Here is a 22,071-nt window from a genome sequence, read left to right as displayed (position 1 = left end):
CTCAGTATTTCCCCGCTGACAAAACCTTTTTCAAACATGTTTCAGGTGATCTGGTGTAATCCAAGAAAAGTGCCGTGAAGCACTATCAGCTTAAAAGAGTGGCTCAATGTAAATAAATAAAGAAACATGTTTTGAGAAATAAAGATTTCCCTGTGAAATCATCTTATTGTAAATTACGGGGTTTTATCCCTAAACTTTATGTAATAAAGTAAACGAGCATTTTTAGTATTAAAAGATCCTGTATTAAAAGACTTCCGCTGTCGCCTAAAATAAATACCACAGGATTCCTGCCTCACGGCTCTTGAACCGGGTCAAACCGGGGCCGAGGGCCTTGACAGTATCAGAGCCTAGGTTTGAGGGATTTAAGCATCAAGTGCTTGAACTCAAACTGAAAGCTCGTGAGAAGTGTGTGTTCGATCCGCGGCGCAAAGCAAGTAAGTATTTTAAAAGTTGAAATTTTTGCATTACGGATAATTTAATTACGGAATGATATGGAATGGTTACGGGATGTTGTGGAAAGATGTGGGTTGAATCAGATCAGTTTGGGGGTTAGAACGGGTCAAATGAAATGGGAGCTAAACATTAGGTTATATCAGATCTGGCGCCGCACACAGTTGTGTCGTTAAGTGACACAGCTGTGTGGACCGTTGATGCTTGTTGCTGAGATCAGGGTGTGTGGCAAGGCTGATACAGCTGTGTGACTTTGTACTCAGATAACCAACACAGCTGTGTCTGGGCAAAATTTACACAAACTTCATATTTTCTTGAGTTTTCCGCAATGAATCACCAACAAGCTTTCCAAAACTACAATATTCAAATAAAACACAATTAAATGTCGATTCAATCGAATTTATAACCAGAAATATATAAAATGGGGGATAAAAAGAATAAAAAAAGGTGATACCAAGGTATATGGGATAAAGAATACTATGAAGTTGGTTGTCGGAAACGTTGAGTTTCCAAAGAAAGTTTAAGTATGATTTAGTCGCGAGTAATTTCTTTTACGTATTAGAAAGAATGAGAGCTACGTATCACTAGTATGGTTATATGATAGAAAGGATGAATGAATGTTTAAAATAAAGAATGATACGATACGATCGTCAATGACGATAAGGCATGAAGTATGAATGATGAATGGAATGTGTCATGATAAAATGATGTTAAAACATGATGGTGGGAAGTATGAAATGAAATCTAATGAAGGTAATAAATGCTTTATGAAGATGGCTGATGTGGTAAATGTAAATGATGACGATGAAGCACGCCGAAATGAAATGAGAACAATGATTGTGGAAGAAGTAGAGAAAGCGATTGAAGCTGGTATTCCTTGACTAGCTCAAGAGGTGGAAGGTCAAGTATTGGGGGTAATCGATACTCTAGTAACGTCCAAAGTGGAAGAACTAAAAGAGATGATTAATGAACTACAAACAAAGAAAAGTACACGAAGGTGCACGTACAAGGAATTCATGGCATGTAACCCCTTGCCGTACAAATGGGAACTTGACCCGATAGCTTGTCAAAGATGGATTTCAAGCACCGAGGCAGTGTTTGTAAGAAGCAGATGTGAAGTGGAGGATCAAGTGGTGTTTGCTACGGGCCTCCTACAACTCCAAGCAAAGGATTGGTGGGACACACATTCGAAGGAATTGGGGGATGACAAAGTACAAACATTAACATGGCAAGAGTTCAAAGAGCCATTTCTGAAATATCATAGCCCATAATCCGCAATTGATAAGATTCAAGAAGACTTCTTACGTCTTCGACAAAAGGATGAAACGATCGACGAAATAACGAATAAATTCCTCGAGAAGGTGAAATTTTGTGGGGAGATAGCGGGGACTGAAAGGTTGAAAATCATACGTTATCATGCTATGTTAAAGGCTGAATATCGAGAGTTTGTAAATCCCTCCAAGTGTGCAACGTTGAATGAATTAATTGACTGGGCAAGAGATAGGGAGATCGAGTTAAGAAGGCAAGTTGAACGGGGAGAGAAAAGGGTGGCGGAGAAGCTCACCAACACAAACCCATCGAAAAAGGCAAAATATCAAGATCAAAACAGGAAAGGGAAGACAAGTAGTGGGATTCCGACTTGCAAGACATGTGGGAAGCATCATTCGGGTGAATGTTTGTTGGGAAAGAAAGGATGCTATAAATGTGGGCAAGATGGACATCCGTATTATAGGTGCCCCGAAAACTTAAAAGCGTGTTACAATTGTAACCAAACGGGGGCAAAGAAAGATGGAAAGAAGGATTAGTCTTCTAAGGCTCGTGGGAGGATGTTCCAGTTAACCTCGGATGAAGCTAAGACTAGCCCGGATGTGGTCTCAGGTATATTCTTGGTTAATTCTATGCCTATGAATGTATTATTTGATTCCGGGGCTAGTAGATCGTTTATTTCTAATGAATTGTTAGTTCATCCATCGTTTAAGCTTGAAAAGATGTTAGTACCCCTAGAAGTGGAAGTTGCTGATAGTAAAAGCTATTTGTTACATGATATTTGTAGAAACTGTAAGATCTTAATCGAAGATGAGGAATTTAATATAGATCTTGTCCCGATGTACATGGGGGAATTTAAAGTAGTTGTAGGAATGGATTGGCTGGCCCAAAACCATGCTGAAATTCAATGTGAAAAGAAAGTCATTCATGTAGTAACCTCGGGGGGGAAAACGGGTAAGTGTTCAAGGAGATAGGGTCATCAAGTCGAAATTGTGTTCCATAATCAAAGCTGTTAAACATGTGAAGAACGGAGGTAAGGCGTATCTATCTTACGTGATTGACACTAATCGAGGTGTCCCAAAGCTTGAAGATGTGAAAGTAGTGAACGAATATCCGGATGTGTTTCCGGAAGATTTACCGGGGCTTCCGCCCGAACAGGAAGTAGAATTCAAAATAGAGCTTAACCCGGATGCAAAACCGGTAGCTAAAGCTCCTTATCGGCTGGCCCCGACCGAAATGAAAGAATTGATGACGCAACTTCAAGAGTTACTCGATAAGGTTTTCATTAAACCAAGTGTTTCACCATGGGGAGCGCCCGTATTATTCGTGAAGAAGAAAGATGGTTCGATGCGAATGTGCATCGACTATCGAGAGTTGAACAAGTTGACGGTGAAGAATCGTTACCCGTTGCCCCGAATTGATGACCTATTCGACCAGTTGCAAGGGGCAAGTTGGTTTTCAAAAATCGATCTGCGGTCGGGTTATCACCAACTACATGTACGAGACGAAGATGTGCTGAAGATTGCGTTTCGAACGCGGTACGGGCATTACGAGTTTTTAGTAATGTCCTTTGGGCTAACGAATGCACCAGCTGCGTTTATGGATCTAATAAATCGGGTATGCCGACCTATGCTTGATAAATATGTAATCGTTTTTATTGACGATATACGAATATACTCCCGAAGTGAAGCAGAGCATGCTTCCCATTTTCGTGATGTATTGGAAACGCTTCGTAAGGAAAACTTGTATGCAAAGTTCTCAAAGTGCGCCTTTTGGCTTAGAGAGGTACAATTTTGGGTCATGTGATCGATGCGGATGGTGTCCATGTGGACCCGTCCAAAGTAAATGCGGTAATGAATTGGGTAACCCCGAAGAATCCAAGCGAAATAAAAAGTTTTATGGGTTTAGCCGGATATTACAGAAGATTTATCCAGGATTTCTCCAAGATAGCTTCACCCATGACGAAATTAACAAAGAAGAGCGGAAAGTTTATATGGGGCGAAGAACAAGAGAAGGCGTTTCAGACCTTGAAAGAAAAGCTTACAAATTCTCCCGTGTTAACACTACCGGATGGAACAGATGATTTGCTAGTATATGCAGACGCCTCCCACCAAGGTTTAGGTGGCGTGTTAATGCAAAGGGGTAAAGTCGTTGCTTATGCTTCAAGACAACTCAAGCAACATGAAAACAATTACCCAACTCATGATCTAGAATTGGCGGCAGTCGTGTTTGCCTTGAAGATATGGAGGCACTACCTGTATGGGGTGAAATGTACTATTTACTCAGATCATAAAAGCCTCAAATATTTCTTCGAGCAGAAAGATCTTAATATGAGGCAACGAAGATGGTTGGAACTCATTAAGGATTATGATTGTGACATTCATTACCATCCTGGAAAGGCTAATGTTGTGGCGGACGCTCTAAGTCGAAAGGAGTACCCGCCCCCGATTCGGGTAAAATCTATGAAGATGGTAGTCACACCTAAACTCCTTTGTGAAATCCGAGAAGCTCAAACAAAATCTTTAAATGCTGGCGACCCAAAGAAAGAGAGGACGAAAGGATTTATTCATGTATTGGAAGAGAATGCAAATGGTATGAAAACGAGGTATGACTGAATTTGGATACCTCGGGAATGTGATGTGAAAGAATTACTATTGAATGAAGCTCACAAGTCTCGGTACTCCGTTCATCCGGGAGCTACAAAGATGTATCGAGACTTGAGGATGAATTATTGGTGGCCGGGAATGAAAAGAGACATTGTCAAGTATGTTGCTAAGTGTTTGACATGTTCTCAAGTAAAAGCCGAGCACCAAAGGCCGTATGGAAAGTTGCAACCCTTGGAGATCCCTGTGTGGAAGTGGGAACATGTAACGATGGATTTGGTGACTAAGCTTCCCAAGACAAGAAAAGGGCACGATGCAATATGGGTGGTCGTTGATCGACTGACCAAAAGCGCACATTTCTTACCTATTCGGGAAGCTTATAATTCAGAAAAGATGGCAGAAGTTTATATGAACGAGATTATATCCCGACATGGGGTTCCGGTGTCTATAGTATCCGATCGGGACACCCGGTTCACATCTCGTTACTGGAGGAAGTTTCATGAAGAATTGGGGACCCAGTTACATATTAGCACCGCCTACCATCCTCAAACCGATGGTCAATCGGAACGAACTATACAAACATTAGTTGATATGTTAAGGGCGTGTGTCATGGATTTTGGGGGAAGTTGGGATGATCATCTACCCTTGGTAGAGTTTTCATATAATAATAGTTATCATAACAGCATAAAAATGGCCCCCTACGAGATGATGTATGGAAGGAAATGTAGGACTCCGGTTTGTTGGGGGGAAGTGGGTCAACGAGAACTTGCGTCAAAAGTAGTAGCCAAGACGAATGAAAAGATTGATATGGTTAGATCAAGGATAAAAGCAGCGCAAGATAGACAAAAGTCTTATGCGGATCGATGAAGGCGACCAATTGAGTTTCAAGTGGGAGATCATGTGTTACTAAAGGTCTCTCCATGGAAAGGGATAATCCGTTTTCGTAAACGCGGGAAGCTAGGTCCTCGATACATTGGGCCATTCAAAATACTCGCCGGGTCGGGGCGGTGGCGTACCAGTTAGAATTACCACCTGCGTTGGATGGAATTCATAACACTTTTCACGTATCGCAATTACGGAAGTGCCTAGCGGATGAGACGACATACGTGCCTATAGAGGATATTGAAGTGGACGAGAAGTTGAATTATGTTGAAAAGCCCGTCATAATAAAAGATTTTAAAGTGAAGCAACTCCGCAACAAATCCGTTCGACAAGTGTTGGTTCAATGGCAACACCGGAAGGGATCGGATCTCACGTGGGAAGCGGAGGATGATATGCGAAAGCAATACTCAGAGTTATTCGGTATGTATTTTGGTTTCGGGGACTAAACCTTTTTAAGGGGGGTAGACTTATAACACCCCAAATTTTGTATGACATGTCATAATGCTTAATCGAAATACTTTAGCGAAAAGAAATGGTAGACATGAAATTTTACCATTAATAAGATTTGTAGCATTTTAACAAAATCTAAAATTTTATAATTAGGCATGAAAGATTATTAAGTTAGTAAGTAATAAAGAGAAAAATGTCATGTTATAATAGTTAAGGGGTTAAAATGAAAAGTGTGTAATTAAAACAAAAAAAATATGTCAAGTATGTGTGTGTGTGTGTGGTCGATCGTGAGAAGGCCAGGAGAAAGTTCTCCATCTCAAAACCCTAAGATACTAAATTCCATCAAATTGAAAAGGGAATCAAGGATTTTTCAAATGCATGAGCCAAGAACTTCAACTATCTAAGTGTTCTTGACATCTAGTAAGTGTAATTTCATGATTTGTTAACATTTGATGAAGTGGGTTATGCATGATATATGATGTTTGTATGAAATCGAACCTAGATGTTGAATGATAGGAACAAATATGAGTTATATGATATGCTATTTCGATTTTACTAGTAGTTGGGGCAAAACCCACTTGAGATTATGTAAGGTAGTAAAAATTAAGTGAAAGTTGTAATGTTGATGTTAAACTCAGGTTATAGAAGTGTTTTGATGAGTGATTTGATTTGAATCAGATGTAGTATGGTTACGATTGTTGATCTATTTGATGAAGTTAGGATGAATGTGTTATAAATACTTGTACATCATGCTTATTAGATTGTACGCACGCCATGTGTTCGATGAAATGTCTAAATTAATGAAATTGTGTTTTTGTATGAAAGTTTGTTAAGTTGATGAAATATGATTATGGTCGGAGTGCGTATGATTTATAAACATCATAATAGTATGACAAAGAAAATGAGAATAATGAAATTTGTCGAAATCTAAGTATATGAAGTTGTGATGTATAGGAACAAAGAAGGAAGAAGGCGCATGTCACTCGAAATCACAAGCATCTCAAGATCGCTGTAAGTTCATATGAACTTAATTCTTCTATTATGTAGTCTACGGATATTATATTAGCTACTTAAACCTTAGTGTTAAGGTGTGTGTTTGTATGTTTGCTTATAGAAGAGGTTGTGGTATGTTTTATATTGGAAAAATGGATAAGTAATCAAAGAACATGGGGTGTTTAATGACTACCCAAATGGGTCGTAAATTGTTGGGAAGGTGGAATGGAAAAGACTAGAAAATGACTTGTGGATAATGGGTCAAAATGGCGAAAGCATGTTTAATGAAAGGAATGTATTAAACCATTGCGGATGGTTTGAGTAGAATATATGTTAAGTGTTTCTAAAAGAAATGTTGAAGAGCATAAAGAAATTTATGCTAGAAGGATAAGAGAATGAAATGTAGTATGGTCGTTGATAAGAAGTAATGAATTTATTAATGGGTCAGATAATAGTAGTTGGGTAAAGGATTTGTTATTACATATACATGTAGAACTAATAAATGTCTTGTTGTTATGAATGATAGGTAAATCCCAGGCTTGATAGTGGCGCTTTTGGACCGAACACACAATGTCGACCTTTTTGCACGCTTCCGGTTCAAGTTGTCAATTTTGAATGGGTTAAAGTTTTCATTTTGTAATATGATGTCAAACTTGGGTTTAGTATGTTAGTAAGTAGTTTGGATTTCTAAACCTTTTGTTGTAGTATGTACAAAATAGTTATGGTGAACCTTTTATGGTCACGACTTTGTTATTTTGAAAGTGTCATAGTACTTAACTAAAATGATGTTGTTAAAACAGGGGGAAAGGTCCTTAATACAAACGGGTCATGTCAAAATTTTTGTAAAATTTCATGAACTTCTATGTTAATAGTCGAATGAGAAAAGTTGGGCGTCTCAATGCTGATCCTCTTAAATTCTCATACAAACTTCAATCTGTTCAGGATACGATTTAGGTGAATTAAGGACTTAAACTTATATGTGTGTACCACCTCTTGAATATACTCCCGTATCCAGATCCCAATATTCAGTCTTACAGGTGAGTATACCACAGATGATATATGTTAAAGGGTTAAATGCGAAACCGTGAGAGCTCAGGTTAGAACTTCCGTTCAGCAAAGAGATGACGGTTCGACTTTAGGTGTGTTCCCTTTAGAGAATCTTTTCTTCAAAAGCTCATGATTAACATTTTGCAATGTTTCATCATTTTTTATGCTGAGGGCGATGCTATATTTCAAGCAATGAAGAAAGTATTATACGGGCACTAGGCCATTGCTTTCGCAAAATCAGAAGTCCCGGGAGATATCACTGAGTATAAAGACCTAGTATCTCAGAAAAAGGGACCTTTCAAACAAGATTTTAGGGGTTACCTATATATCCAAGATTTGTTCCCCACAAAATAAGCAAGTTTGAATTTTAGGTTTATATCCCAAACAAGATTTACTAAATGTATAAAACCTATCGACACATCATCAGCGAGACTGTTTAAAAACTTTAAAACATTACATATCTTTAGCTCACCGTAACTGTCAAGCCAATGTACTATCATTTTCCCTTTTTACACAAACTCTTTTTCAGTTTTCTATTGTTTTTGGATTTTGAAATTTTCTCATGTTTTTGGATTTTTGAATCTTTTTACTGTTTTTGGATTTTCTGAAAATATAATACTCAGCAAATTGTTCTCAAGCTCAGCAATGTAGTTAACTCTTTCAAACGTGACAATGCCATTGGATAACGTTCCTTCACCGATTATCATACCACCTTGATTTCCTGCGAAACCCACGTAACCTCCATTAAAACCATGAACATCGTACAACAGGGTCTTCTTCCCTGTCATATGCCATCGCGAAACGGATCTTGGAAGCTCCTGCACATTTCAAAAACACTTAGTTAGTTTTAGATGTCACCCAAGCCTCTAACGACTCAGGTAACTGGACATCAAGGACTGTTCTTTTAGTGATCAATGGTGGAAAATTCTTATCATTGATCTTCAAGCTTTCTTTAGTCCCAACCTCAACCTCTTTGTATAAGAAAAAATCATCTTTCCGAGGTTGACCAGATGATTGGTCTTTCTTTTGAACATCTTTCTACTCAGAATTTTGCATTTCTTTCTCAAGTTTCACATAAAAATCCAAAGGAACATTCATCTTTACCGGTGTGGTAGAAGATGATTGTTTTTCCGACTCTGAAACCTTTGGTTTTGGAGAACTTGTTTTCTTTTCAACCACTTTTGGCTTCCATGTTTGTTGAGATGACGCAACCCTTTTGTAAAACTTGTTATTTTTAGTTACCACACTTTTAATAGGTTTAGTTTTGACTTTGATGTTGTCATTTTTCAAAACCTTTTTCTCAACAACTATTGGAGCTTTTCCTTTCACATCAATTTTCCTTTTCTGAATCTCAACGACTTCAGTCTTGGGCTTCAAGTTGGTACACTTTCGTGCAATATGTCCAACTTGATTACATTTGAAGCATGTTCGGGTGTCAACTACCCGACTTGTGCCTTCAGACTGAAGCTGTGAGGCCTTCTTCTCAAAGAACTCTTTGTTTGATTTTGAAAAGATTTTAGATTCTTCATCCAAAAGTGAACTCGAACTCGAACTTTTTACAAACAATTTCTTCTCAGCAAACCTTCTGTTTTGAACATTCTTTTTCTGATAATTCTTACCACCCTGATAACCACCCGACCATCTATTTTGATTGTAGTTATGAAAACGCGGTGGAACAACAGGCTTTTTGTAGTAAGCTTTATCTTTTTCAAAATTCATTTGCCTTTTTGTCTGATTTAAACCTTTTACTTCAGACAAATTCATTTCAACCAATTTGAACACATTTGTCAATTTAGCAACATTAACATTCCCCAGTGGAAACTCAGAATCCGAATACAACTTATCCGATCTCGACATCTTGTACATGACAAGAGTAGGTTCTTCATTTAAGTTGGTTTTGGATTTTGGTTTTGGAATGTATTTGTCCAAGAAACATTCATCTTCCTCAGTAGTGCCGCTTTCAATATCAAAACATTTTTAGCCATGCTTTTAACAATTTCAGATTGGACACTATCTTCATCGGATGATGAATTGAAAGTAACATCAATTGACTCTGGAAGTTTCACTTCATTAACATCTTCATTATTAACCAACCCTGATTGTTTCTTTGAATAGTTGTTTAAAACTGGTGGTGGAACCTGGTGAAACCCAACCCGGTTCCATCAAAATATACATCTTCGCCTGCTTTGTTCTTTCCAATGGGTTTAGGAACAATATGTTGTAAAACAAAGCTTGCGGAGTTGTAACTGGTTAATTTCAACTGTATGCGTTCATTTTCAATTTTAGCTTCTTGAAACTGAAGCTTCAACTTAGCAATTTCATCCAGTTGCTGGTTGATTAACTCCTCTTTGACTCTAAGAACACCGGTTAGTTGAAGATATATGTCTTACTAGAATCTTTAACCGTTCGTTTTAGCTTCTCAAATTTTTCTGAGATTTGACGATTTTCAAGAATTAATTTTTCATTTTCTGTTCTAATTCTTTCTAAGTCATTTTTATCGTTTTCGATTTTCTCAGTTAATTCTTTTAGTTTGTCATTCGAAGCTTTTAACAGTTTATCACAGTTCAAGATCTGATCTTCAACACTTTTGACTCTACTAGTCAGTTCTTCAACCTTCTTACCACTAAGGTAAGCAACTGTACTACAAACTTTGCACTCTTTCATGCAATTTTTGCAGTTGTTCTCAGATTTACCATTCTTACCTGACACCTGTGTATTATTTGAACTGACCTTGTTTTTGGACTCAGTTCCAGAACCAGAAACTACCTCTAGTTCTTTTGCAGCCAGAACATTGTCAACCATTTTCTTCAAGTTTTTAGCGGTGAATTCTTGTGATGTATCGATAATCCCATCATCAGTCTTCTTTGGCTCCGGTTCTTTTGCTGTCTCTTTTTCTTTTTCTTTCTCAACGGCTTCTCCTCCTCCCCACCATTCTCTCTGTCTGGCTTCTTCTTCATCAGCAATTTGTTTGGTAAGAACTTCAAGATCAACAATATCTGGATCCACTGCTATGTTACCATAAGGATCAAGATAACATTCTCTATCAGGATCCCATCGCCTTGCTTTCTTTGCTTCCATCCATGTACGATAGATTTTGCTTTTCATGAAATGAGCTGTTTCCCTCCTGTTCACATACTTCACTTTTTCAGATCTGTTATCTTTAAACGGAACAATCTTTGTTGCTGCAAAGGCATAACCAACTGCGTCTTCCTCAGGCAAAACATCACTCCAATCATAACCTTCATCGTCATGAAAAACTGCAAGTGCCCTGGATTTTTCTTTGGGTGCCTCCTCTATCTGCTTCATCCTGGGAGGTTCTGCTTTATTCTGATGATAGATAGCTCTCTTGTAATAATCCTCTTGAAAAGGATTTGCATTATCATCAGTGTAAGCATTTCTGCACTCACGTTTAAAGTGACCTTTCTGTTTACACTTGAAACATGTCACTTTTGACTTGTCAAAGCCTAACTTGGTAGACGGTCCACCAATAGACTGTCTTCCGGTAATCTCCATGAATCGCTGCGCTCTTCTCACTGCACTTGCCATACACCACCTTATATCGATGAACTCCATCTTCTCAGGATCGATCTGATCGTAATATTCCTTTGTTAGGTTGGTGTTGCCTATCTTTCCTGCAACGAGACTTTCGTACGATTCCAACACAGACGCTAAAAACACCATCTGTTGCTTAGCAGATTCTTCACTGAAATTCTGACCATTCTTCAGATCAACAACAATGTTGCATTGAAAGAGATTCTTTGATGCAAATTGATTTGAAGTATTTGACGAAGAACCACCATGGTAGCCACTGCTAGGAGTTTCTTGATTCACTGTGTTTGAACTTTTTGCTGAAAAGGCAGTCTTTGGAGATGCAGTCTTTGGGATCATATTGCCTCTGTAATACAGCTCCACATTCTGCTGATAAGATGTGTTATTGACTTTGTTGAATTTTTTGATCTCCAATTCATGGCTTTCCAGTCTTTCTATAAGCAGATCAACCTTCAAATCAGCAGGCTTTATCGTATTCTTCAGCATCAATGCAAAATATTGCTAGTCTTGCTCATTCGGTAGCGCGTCAAACAATTTGTCTACCAGCTCTTCTTGAGTGTAAATGATGTCATGTCTAGCAAGCTCCATCTTGAGATGCCCAAATCTCTCAATCATCTTGGAAACTGACTCGTTCTTTAAACATCCAAACAAATCAAACTCTTTTCGTAACAGTTTCTTTTTGTTCTTCAATATTTCAGCACTACCAATACATTTAATTTTTAATTTTTCCCAAAGTTCTCTCGAATCTTTGTATTCGATCAGTGCGATAATGTCATCTCGGACAGATTGGTGAAGTAGAGCAATACACTTCTGTTCAGCAACGTATCTTTCAATCTGATTTTCCTCTAGGTTCTCGTAATCATCTCTCCCCATATCAAATCCCTTTTTCAAACTTCTCCAACTGGGATACGCAAACGCTTTAAGCCATTCTTCGAATCTGGTAGCCCACCTGCTGTAATCTTCAATAGCCATCAACTTGGGCGGCTTATTGTATGTTCCGTATGCACTGTCTACGCTCATAGCATCCTGAAGAATTTTCTTCGCACTCGATGTTGGTGTAGTTTCATTCGTGTTGCTTGATGTGCCATCTCCCGAACTACCGGTAAATGCAAACACGTCACTGAATGGATTCATGAAATCATCCATCTTTCAAGTACCTGAAACAGTCAACAAACACTTAGAAAAATTTTTGAAATTTTGAAAATTTGCACTTTCAAACGAATTAGTTCGAACGGAATTGCATCAAACGGAATTCCACTCAAACGAGATTACAGACTTCAAACGGGATTATCAATTTCAAACGAAATTATAAAGAGATATCTAATTCCGTGCGGAATTAGATTACCTTCAAACGAAATTAAGTTTTTTGAAACGAAATTAGATTCTTTGAAGCGGAATTAGTAATTTCGTTTTCAAGCGGAATTTGATTCCGTGTGAACTTGGCTTCTATTTTCAAGCGAAATTAAGATGTTGAAACTAATTCCGTGCGGAATTAGTGATCCAGTTCAAACGAGATTATGATGACATCAGCATTTTCGAATATGTTTTCAAACGGAATTACACTTTTTGTCCAATTTTGATCAAATTAAGGTCCAATCCTTGCAAGGATTACTTAAAACTGTTTTTTCGCTTGATATATGTGAATTTTAAGCTATTTCAACCGTTAAATTTTGTTTAAATCAGAAAAGAAGGTGTAGAAGTGATAGAATCTGATAAAATCAAGCTGAATTGGTATGAACTCCTCGTCCTGAGCTCTGATACCACTTGTTGGATCGTCGTGTGACCCTAAACAGTCATTCTGAGTAGTTCATCATCAGATACAAAGGCGGAATCAATGTAATTGATGTCAAACAGCTTGTTCCTTTCCAATTTTCTTCTTATATTGATTTCCTGAGCTTTTTACAAATCAAATGACAAACCGACAGCACCTCGGCTCAGATACAATGACTTAATTCCGTATGAAATGAATATGGACAACAGCTATTTATAGGGTTGATAATTCCGCACGAAAGCATCCCAAGCGAAATTAAAAGTTCAAGCGAGATTAAGTAATTCCATGCGGAATTACTAATTCCATGTGAAACATCTAATTCCGTGCAAGATTCTTTAATTCCGTGCGAAATTACACAAGTGTCATTTCGTGCAGAATAACCCTAAAATACTTTTTCTCGATTTCTGTGCCCTGATCTATCTAGTACAATACAAGACACAATAAAGATGAAGTTAACAGACATCAGTGCACCAACAACCCACTCCTCTCTCTCCCTCTCGGCCATAGAAGGTGCCGCCACCACCACCACCTTGTCACCACCATTAATCCATTTTCAAGCTTAATTCAAGTGTTAGAAGGTGATGCATGGAGCTTGGAGCTTGAAGATCTTGAAGAATCCTTATCACTTGCTTTTACACACCAATTTTCATCATCTTTTCACAAGTGTAATTGTAGACCGTTTAACGAAATCTGCACACTTTTTACCAATCAAAGAGAAAGAGAACACGAGCAAACTTGGTGAGATATACCTGAGAGAGATTGTTGCACGGCATAGAGTATCTCTCTCGATTATCTCTGGTAGAGATGGAAGATTCCTGTCAAGGATCTGGCAATCCTTTCAAGAAGCTTTTGGTTCTCAGTTGAATCTGAGTACGGCATTTCACCTGCAAACAGACGGACAGAGTGAACGAATGATTCAAACATTAGAAGACATGTTGCGAGCTTGCGTAATGGATTTAGGTCGAAATTGGGACACACACCTACCATTGGTTGAATTTTCATACAATAATAGTTATCATGCAAGCATTCAAGCTGCACCGTTCGAAGCTCTCTATGGGCGCAAGTGTCGATCACCATTATGTTAGGCTGACGCAGGTTATAGACAGCTTGTTGGTCCGGAATTGGATCAAGAAACAACGGACACGATTTTCCAGATCCGAGAGCGCATTAAAGCAGCTCGCGATCGTCAAAAGAGTTATGCGGATCGAAGAAGGAAACCACTGGAATTTGAGGTGGGAGATATGGTTTTGTTGAAGGTTTCACCCTAGAAGGGTGTGGCACACTTTGGGAAACGTGGGAAGTTGAATCCCAGATACATTGGTCCATTCAAAATCCTGAAAAGGGTTGGTTTGGTTGCATACAAGTTGGATTTACCTGCTGAACTTAATGGTTTTCATGATACATTTCATGTATCCAATTTGAAAAAGAGCCCAACTCAAGAAACGGTGGTCATTCATGCCGACGAAGTTCGTATCGACGACACACTCCACTTTACTGAAGAGCCCGTTGAGGTTACTGATTGGAAGGTTAACAAAACACGCCGGAGTAGTGTCAAGCTCGTCAAGGTTTGATGGAATGCACGACATGGCCCAGAATTCACGTGGGAATGTGAGGATCGCATGAAGGCTAAATACCCACATTTGTTCCCCCAGACCCCTGCATCTAGTAGCAGAGCTTAAATTTCGGGACAAAATTTTCTTAATGGGGGGAGAATGTGACAACTCTCATAATTACAGCTATCCGTACAATTAATTAATATTAAATTTGTGCTTAACGACTGTGCTTAATTACAACTGTTGATATAAACTGCTTTATGATTTCTGCATCATACATACATGTGCATCACACTTCATACTGTCACACCATTTATTACACACAAACTTTAGTGACAAAGTTGATGCACGAAGCACAGTTAGCACAATGAGCGGATAACCCAGAAATATACTGACAGTGCTAGTACATAGACAGACAATGTTTTGAGGCATGTATGAGCCAGAGACAGGGTACTACACTAGTATGGAGTGTAGGGAAGTAAGAACCATAAAACTGCGTCACTAGGAGATGGTTTCAGTGCCGGAAAGTGCCTAAAACTCGCAAAAAATGCAGAATTCTGCATTTATTAACAAAAAATCAGCATTGTAACATGCTAGTAAGGTGCAAAAATATGGCAAAATGGTCCTGTATGCTTTCCTAAGTATCGGGGATTCAAAGGGTCACAAAAAGTTACAAAAAGAACACTATATGATATAACTTAACACATTAACGGAACGATATCTAACCGAACAACCGGACATTACCCGGAACACCAAAATATTGCTAGAAACATTGTTTAATTATTTTTGTGCTAGTCATGATCCCCGAACACCCTAACTCCCACTAAAATATCTAGTAAACTAACTAAACTAACTATATGGTTGGTTTTGGTTTATAATCTAACTAGTAGTTACATGTTACACATAGACCCCCTCCCCCTAGCCTAATCGGCCATCACCACCACCATACCTCCACACCATACCTCTTAGATTTTAAATAATATTTTATTTAGATCTTTGCTTGATTTCATGAACATAATATTGTGTGAAGAGATTATAAGTATGGTGCTCTAAGATCTCCATCATATCATTCATATCTTCACTCAACATCACCCCACTCCCACAACTCCTCTTTCTCCCTCTCGGCCATAGAAGGTGCCGCCACCACCACCACCTTGTCACTACCATTAATCCATTTTCAAGCTTAATTCAAGTGTTAGAAGGTGATACACGGAGCTTGGAGCTTGAAGATCTTAAAGAATCCTTCTCACTTGCTTTTACACACCAATTTTCATCATCTTTTCACAAGTGTTCTTCCCTAGCTTAAAGCTAGTAGTAAGACCTCTCATAACTCTTGTTTACTCTTATTGTTATGGTTAAATGATGTAGTATGATGAAATATAAGAACACTAAAGAACATGAACTTAAAGCTTGAAGATAAAGTTTATATAAAGATAAAATATGGTGAAATATTGTTAGTGTGAAGTTGTTTTGATTAGGTTGATGAATACTTGTTGATTTCTTAATGATATGATGTTGATCATCATATGGAACTTGTTAAAGTATGATTAAAAACATGGTTTAACAAGTTAGAAGGTGATTATGGGTTGACATGAAGTAATCATCTTCTAGATTAAACATGAACTTGAAAGAAAATAATTTCTTGAAATATAAGTAAACAAAGTGAGTTGAAAGATCATGACTTTTACTTACACTTACACCATTTTTGGAAATAAAATAAGTGTAAGAACACTTTATTTGCAAGAAGAGTTCAAAAGAATAAATTTTGTAAAATTTGTTCACAAGTTGTTAACACCGATATTCTTTAAAAATGAGATTTTTAAAGGGATGAATACACTTTGCAAGGTAACTAAGGCCACTAAACGCCTTACCAAGTTACTACACGTTTTAGGGAAAGATCAAGTTCATGATATTATGAAAATCAAATAGTTTTTGCACTTGGTGAACATAATATGGTTTAGTGATTTGTTGTTGATTGATTTGAATGATTTTTCGAAAAGAAAATGATATGCTAATAGCATGGACACCTCCATTTACAAAGGAGACTATGGCGAAATTTTCTAGAAATTCCAACACTTAGAAATTATTTTCTAACAAGTGTTTACAAATATGTTTTAACTTTGTTTTTCAAAATAAACTTCGCCATAGGTTTTGTTACAAAAATACAAAGTGTCGGAGGTTGGTTTTCGTGAATAAAAGTGGATAAATATATATTTAGAGTATATATTTTATACTAAAACGCTTGTGTGAATATTTTTTTTTTGATTTGTGAACTAGTTATATTATTTTAGGGTAAAATACTATAACTTATCAAAACACCATTACATTTACAACTCCAGAATAATACCAAAAATTACAAGGAATAAATATTTAAGTTACACGCTTGTTATCGTGGAACCAAACGCTAAAACGTAACTTATGAAATATTCCGGGAAACACTTTTACAAATATATTTTTGGTAAATATCATTTTGGAGACAAGGAATGGAAATATATTATTTCTGGGGAAAATATGTATATTTTGGAATACATTATTTTTGACAAAGAAATTCAGACTCGCTTTTGTTCAATTATAAATAAATAACCACTTTAATGGAGATTTATAGCATCATTCAAGTAAATACAGATTAAGATCGTAAAAACATAAGCTTGTAATATAGCTACACCTAATTCCAGACCGGTTAATGCAAGAACTATAAATAAAGGACCAAGATCCCTTATAAAATACAAAAGATCATTCATACATAGCATAGTCCAAGCGAACCCACAGGACACTCATGGAATGGTATTGTTACGTAAATATTTTCTAAAGCGAGACTTAGAAATATATTTTCGGAAATTATAAATACAATAATACAAATACATGTATAAACACCCCATCCTTGGGAAGGAAATACGGAAATTAAAATACTTGAGAAGTATTAATACAAAAATATTGGTTAAATAATTATTCCAAAACTAAATATAATTCAAAGTTAAAATAACTATTATTTTAGCAAATAATTATACTTGGAATAATATTGGGAAACACAAGAAAACGTAACTCAAAAACCCTCATACTAATCAAAGGCATGGCCGGTTCGTCTAATAGACATTAGTACGTTGTAGGTTGTCGTGTAGCTGACAGAGCTTGAGTTACGAGCAGGAGACGCACTACTGTGAGTTCATGTCCCCCTTTTCTTTAAACTGTTTTGTTTACTTACTTCGGGGGTGAAATACATGTTACAAAGGGATACTTACAATACTATTGGTATGATTAGCCTAGGAAAGAACCATAGGTCATGTGATAGGGTAGGCGGATACTTGGGACCATTAATCCTCGTATCAGGACCGAGGGGCATGAGTGATAGATCTATTTGGGTGTAGCGAGCCCACACCCATGAGGCCGGGGCGGCCCATAGTGGTGACTATGTCTTCCAGCTGGGAGCCCGGTACAACTTTGCTAGGTTTGAATCTTCCTACACCGTCACACATATCAGTGGCCTTGCAGACCATTGGTGATCTTTTCCTTGTTTGCAATCATATCGGGACATACATACATTGTTTACACAGGTTTATACATACTCACTTACACATGAACTCGCTCAACTTTTGTTGATTTTTCAAACTACATGTATTTCAGGGAATTAATCGGATCTGGCAAGTGATGCATGTTAGTCAAGCTGCGTACTAAATAAAGATGTCATCCAGGATTGTTGGGTTCATGAGGTGTAACCTCTTCCTGGACGGGTTACATGTCTCTAAACCTCGTTTTATTGAAAGTCTTTTGTTAAGTCTTATGAACTCGTTTTAAAATAGTCATGGTTTGTAACTTATTTTGGGGTTGATGTTTCAAGACAAGTATGTTATGATATTTTTCTAAACTATATTAATGGATGAACATGTCGTATTTTTATCATATAGCATTGTTATGATTGTTGCTATGGTATTAAGAAGTCACACCAACTTAACCACGCTTCCGCAAAAGCCAGGGTGTGACAGCTTGGTGTCAGATCCTCGATCATAGCGAACTATGATTCTTTCTCGAGTCTAGACTATGATCATCAGGGCTCTCACGAAAACATTTTAACATTGCATACACAAAACGTCCAGATCCAGGGAACAAACATTTTTACAAACAAAAGGCACAAATACACATTTCAAAATTTATGTTTATAATTCAGTCTTAGAGACTGAGGGAGTTCAGCCTTAGAGGCTGGGAAGGTTCAGTCTTAGAGACTAAGGGAGGTTCAGCCTTAGAGACTGAGGGAGTTCAGCCTTAGAGGCTGGGGAGGTTCAGTCTTAGAGACTGAGGGAGGTTCAGTCTTAGAGACTGAGGGAGGTTCAGTCTTAGAGACTAAGGGGTTCAATCTTAGAGATTGGGGAGGTTTGGTCTTAGAGGCCAGGGAGTTGGTCTTAGAGACCAGGGAATTAGTCTTAGAGACTGGGAGGTTGGTCTTAGAGACCAGGGAGTTAATCTTAGAGGCTGGGAGGTTGGTCTTAGAGACCAGGGAGTTAGTCTGAGAGACTAGAGAGTTCAGTCTAAGAGACTGGGTGGGACAGTCTGGGGTAGACTAGGTTGATTACTTGCTTACATTGTTGTGACTTACATGCTTGCTTGATTACATGTTGATATATGTGCATATGTGTGGTTGTGTTACAGACAGCATGTCATCTTCTTCTGATACTGGAGTGTCAGACACGTTAGACCCTATAGCGGTAGTGTCAGATGGCGAGATTATCCCTGAGTACCGACGAGGATGATTTCCATCCATTTGCCCTACCGGACTTTGGAGATGACATGCCTTTAGCTGATGGTCTTTTTGACGGGGATCTCCCTCTTGTTCAGATCCCTGCTCTTCTCCCTCTCGCTGCAGTTCCTGTTGAAGATCTGCCATTTGACGCGTTATCTGATGACGACATCGATTTATTCATCGAGGGTCCCCCGGAGGGTGACCAGGATGGCGGGGCCCCGATGGATGACGATATTCCACTTGTTGATATTCCGGTTGATGACCTTGTTGTCCCTGTTGTCGAGGTTCCTGTTATGGAGGTTCCTTCTGATTCATCTGGTCTAGATTCTTTTGAGTCAGTGTCATCTTCTACTCTCCATGCGTTGGGGTTACAACGATACCCCACAGCCACCGATACCGACACTGCTATGTCTGAGGCGCCCGTTCCGTCGTTGGGTTTTGGGTTCATCCCTGGTTTTCAACATGACGATGATCAGGATGTCGAGTTTGAGGACGAGTTTGACCCTATTTTTTCACTCGATCACGATTCAGACCAGCAGGTCGAGTTTATCCCCGAGGAGCAGCCTGCTGAGGCTCTTGTTCTTCCTGATGATCAGCTTCTTGACGTGCCCGCTGATCATGAGCCTGCTTTAGCGGATCCTCTACCTGTGCACGACCCTATTCCTGATGATGCACCCGTCGTTGCACTGCCCGTTGTTGATGCACCAGTCGTTGCACCACCCATTGTGGATGTTCCAGTCATTGTGCCACCAGTTGTTGATATACCTGTTATTGTTGCACCTCTGCCCGACCCGGCCCCTGTGTTTGTGGACCGTGCACCTTTTGCCACACACATTGATCCTAGATATGCCGACACCCGTAACGGGTGGATTGAGGATGACGATGATTATCCTCCTTTTTTTTTATCAGTCACTCCCCCTGTTGCGCCTGTCTTTGCACCCTTTGATGTCCCACAGTATCACCCTCACGTGTCAGACGTCCACCGCACAGACTTACCCATCACTTTTCTCCAGGACATACCTCCTCCCCGTCCAGGGGAAGGACCTTCTACTCAGCACCACGATCACGTACCGCCTATGACAACAGCCTTTCCATTTATACCCCCTTTTGCACCTGCTGCACACACTGCTTTTTCTTCGTCAGCACCCACGGGCGAGCCATTTATGTGGTCCTCGCCCAATGTCATGCCTTTGTCAGACCCATACCATCCTTTTCATGTTGGATATACGACGGATGATATACTTATATCCTTGCAGTTACAGCAGGATATGTTGAGCCGGAGAGTCGCGGAGCTTGAGAGGATCTCGCGTCCTCCATCTTTTGTTGATCCATCACAGTCTGCTTTTCCACCTGCTCCATTATTTCCTTATCCCGATTATCACATCCAATTCCTGACGATGGAGTAGCAGATCGCTTGTTTATTGCGTATTGTGCATGCCCTCGGGGAGGATTTGGTGCATCTGCACTGTTTGCTTTTCATTCCTCCTCCTCCTCCCCCATCAGCTTGAGGATTTTTTGTTTGTTGCAGGTATCATGATTTTTATGAGAATTCAGCTATTGAGCCTGACTGCACAACATTTTGAAGACCACATTATGACTTATGACTTCTGATATTTGACTTTTGGTTGTTGTATATTGTTAGATGATTCAGAAAAGGGTGATGTGACCCTTAGTCCCTTTTGATGTACGATACATTTGTAAAACTTGTAAACAGTATTTGTGGTCTGGTTATATGATAGCTCAATCGCAGTATTCTCATTACATGTGTTGTTGTATTATTTGTTTTGTGTTATGTCATGGGATGTTATGCGTTATTGTGTTAATGAATGTTATTACATACGCGTATTACGTACTCATTATACTTATTACAACTTGACCAATACAATCTTCTTATAGAAGATGCCTCCAAGAAGGGAAAACCGTTTACCCATTACTGAGGCCGAATTGCAAGCAAGAATCTCGCACGCAATAGCAGATTACGAGGCCTCACGCGTCGAAACTAGCGGGGGTACCTCAACGAACAACCCACCAAATGGTAATGTTTAAGTCGCTTGGGACACATTACTTTACATTTGGTTATTTCATGTGCAATTGCTAATACTTCCTGTGAACAACATTACTTGTACAGGCTGTACTTTTAAGCAATTTCTAGACCGTAAACCGCTTAACTTTGATGGCACCGGGGGTGCAGTGGCGTATGTTCGATGGACGGAAAAGACCGACTCAGTGCTACAAATGAACAAATGTGCACCAGAACAGTAAATTACCTACATTTCCGGACTGTTCACTGATGGAGCACTTTCATGGTGGAATCTCCAGGTCCAAACTCTAGGAGAGGCTGCACATACGTTATGACTTGGACCGAGCTGAAAGAGCTCATGCGTAAAAAGTATTGCTCCAGGGCCGAGATTCAGAAGCTAGAAACGGAGTTTTGGAACCTTAAAATGGACGGCCCGAAAATCGCCGAGTATGTGCAACGATTCCATGATCTGTCTCATGTGGTACCATACATGGTTACGCCTGAATTCAAATGCGTGGAGCGTTTCATCTGGGGGTTGGCACCTCAGATTATGAGCATGGTTACATCATCAAAACCGGCAACGATTACTGAAGCTATAGACCTGAGCGTGTCTCTGACTGAGGAAGCTATCCGGTTAAACAAGTTTTCAATCTCTGGCCCCAAGAAAAAGGAGACTCATGTGGAGTCCTCGGGAGAGAACAAACAAAAGTTCTCCAACTTTAAGCAAGGTACCAGCAGTTCAAACAAGAAGGGTG

The 22,071-nt window shown here is 39.0% G+C and overlaps 1 protein-coding gene and 1 long non-coding RNA gene across 2 annotated transcripts; both read left to right on the top strand.

The window, feature by feature from the left end:
- The first annotated feature begins 1,466 nt into the window (after window positions 1–1,466).
- Window positions 1,467–2,255, top strand: LOC110914118. The gene is made up of 2 exons (XM_022158937.1): window positions 1,467–1,661; window positions 1,737–2,255. The coding sequence occupies exons 1-2, from the start codon at window positions 1,467–1,469 to the stop codon at window positions 2,253–2,255; spliced, it is 714 nt and encodes a 237-aa protein (XP_022014629.1).
- A 3,681-nt stretch (window positions 2,256–5,936) lies between these two features.
- Window positions 5,937–7,419, top strand: LOC110910220. The gene is made up of 3 exons (XR_002575945.1): window positions 5,937–6,071; window positions 6,606–6,662; window positions 7,171–7,419. It is a non-coding gene; the product is annotated as an uncharacterized LOC110910220 (long non-coding RNA).
- Window positions 7,420–22,071: the final 14,652 nt, after the last annotated feature.

This window comes from Helianthus annuus, chromosome 14, assembly GCF_002127325.2.
Source record: "Helianthus annuus cultivar XRQ/B chromosome 14, HanXRQr2.0-SUNRISE, whole genome shotgun sequence".
Lineage (NCBI taxonomy): Eukaryota > Viridiplantae > Streptophyta > Magnoliopsida > Asterales > Asteraceae > Helianthus > Helianthus annuus.
The sequence above is the reverse complement of the archived record's forward strand: the minus strand, read 5'-3'. Positions and strand labels throughout refer to the sequence as shown.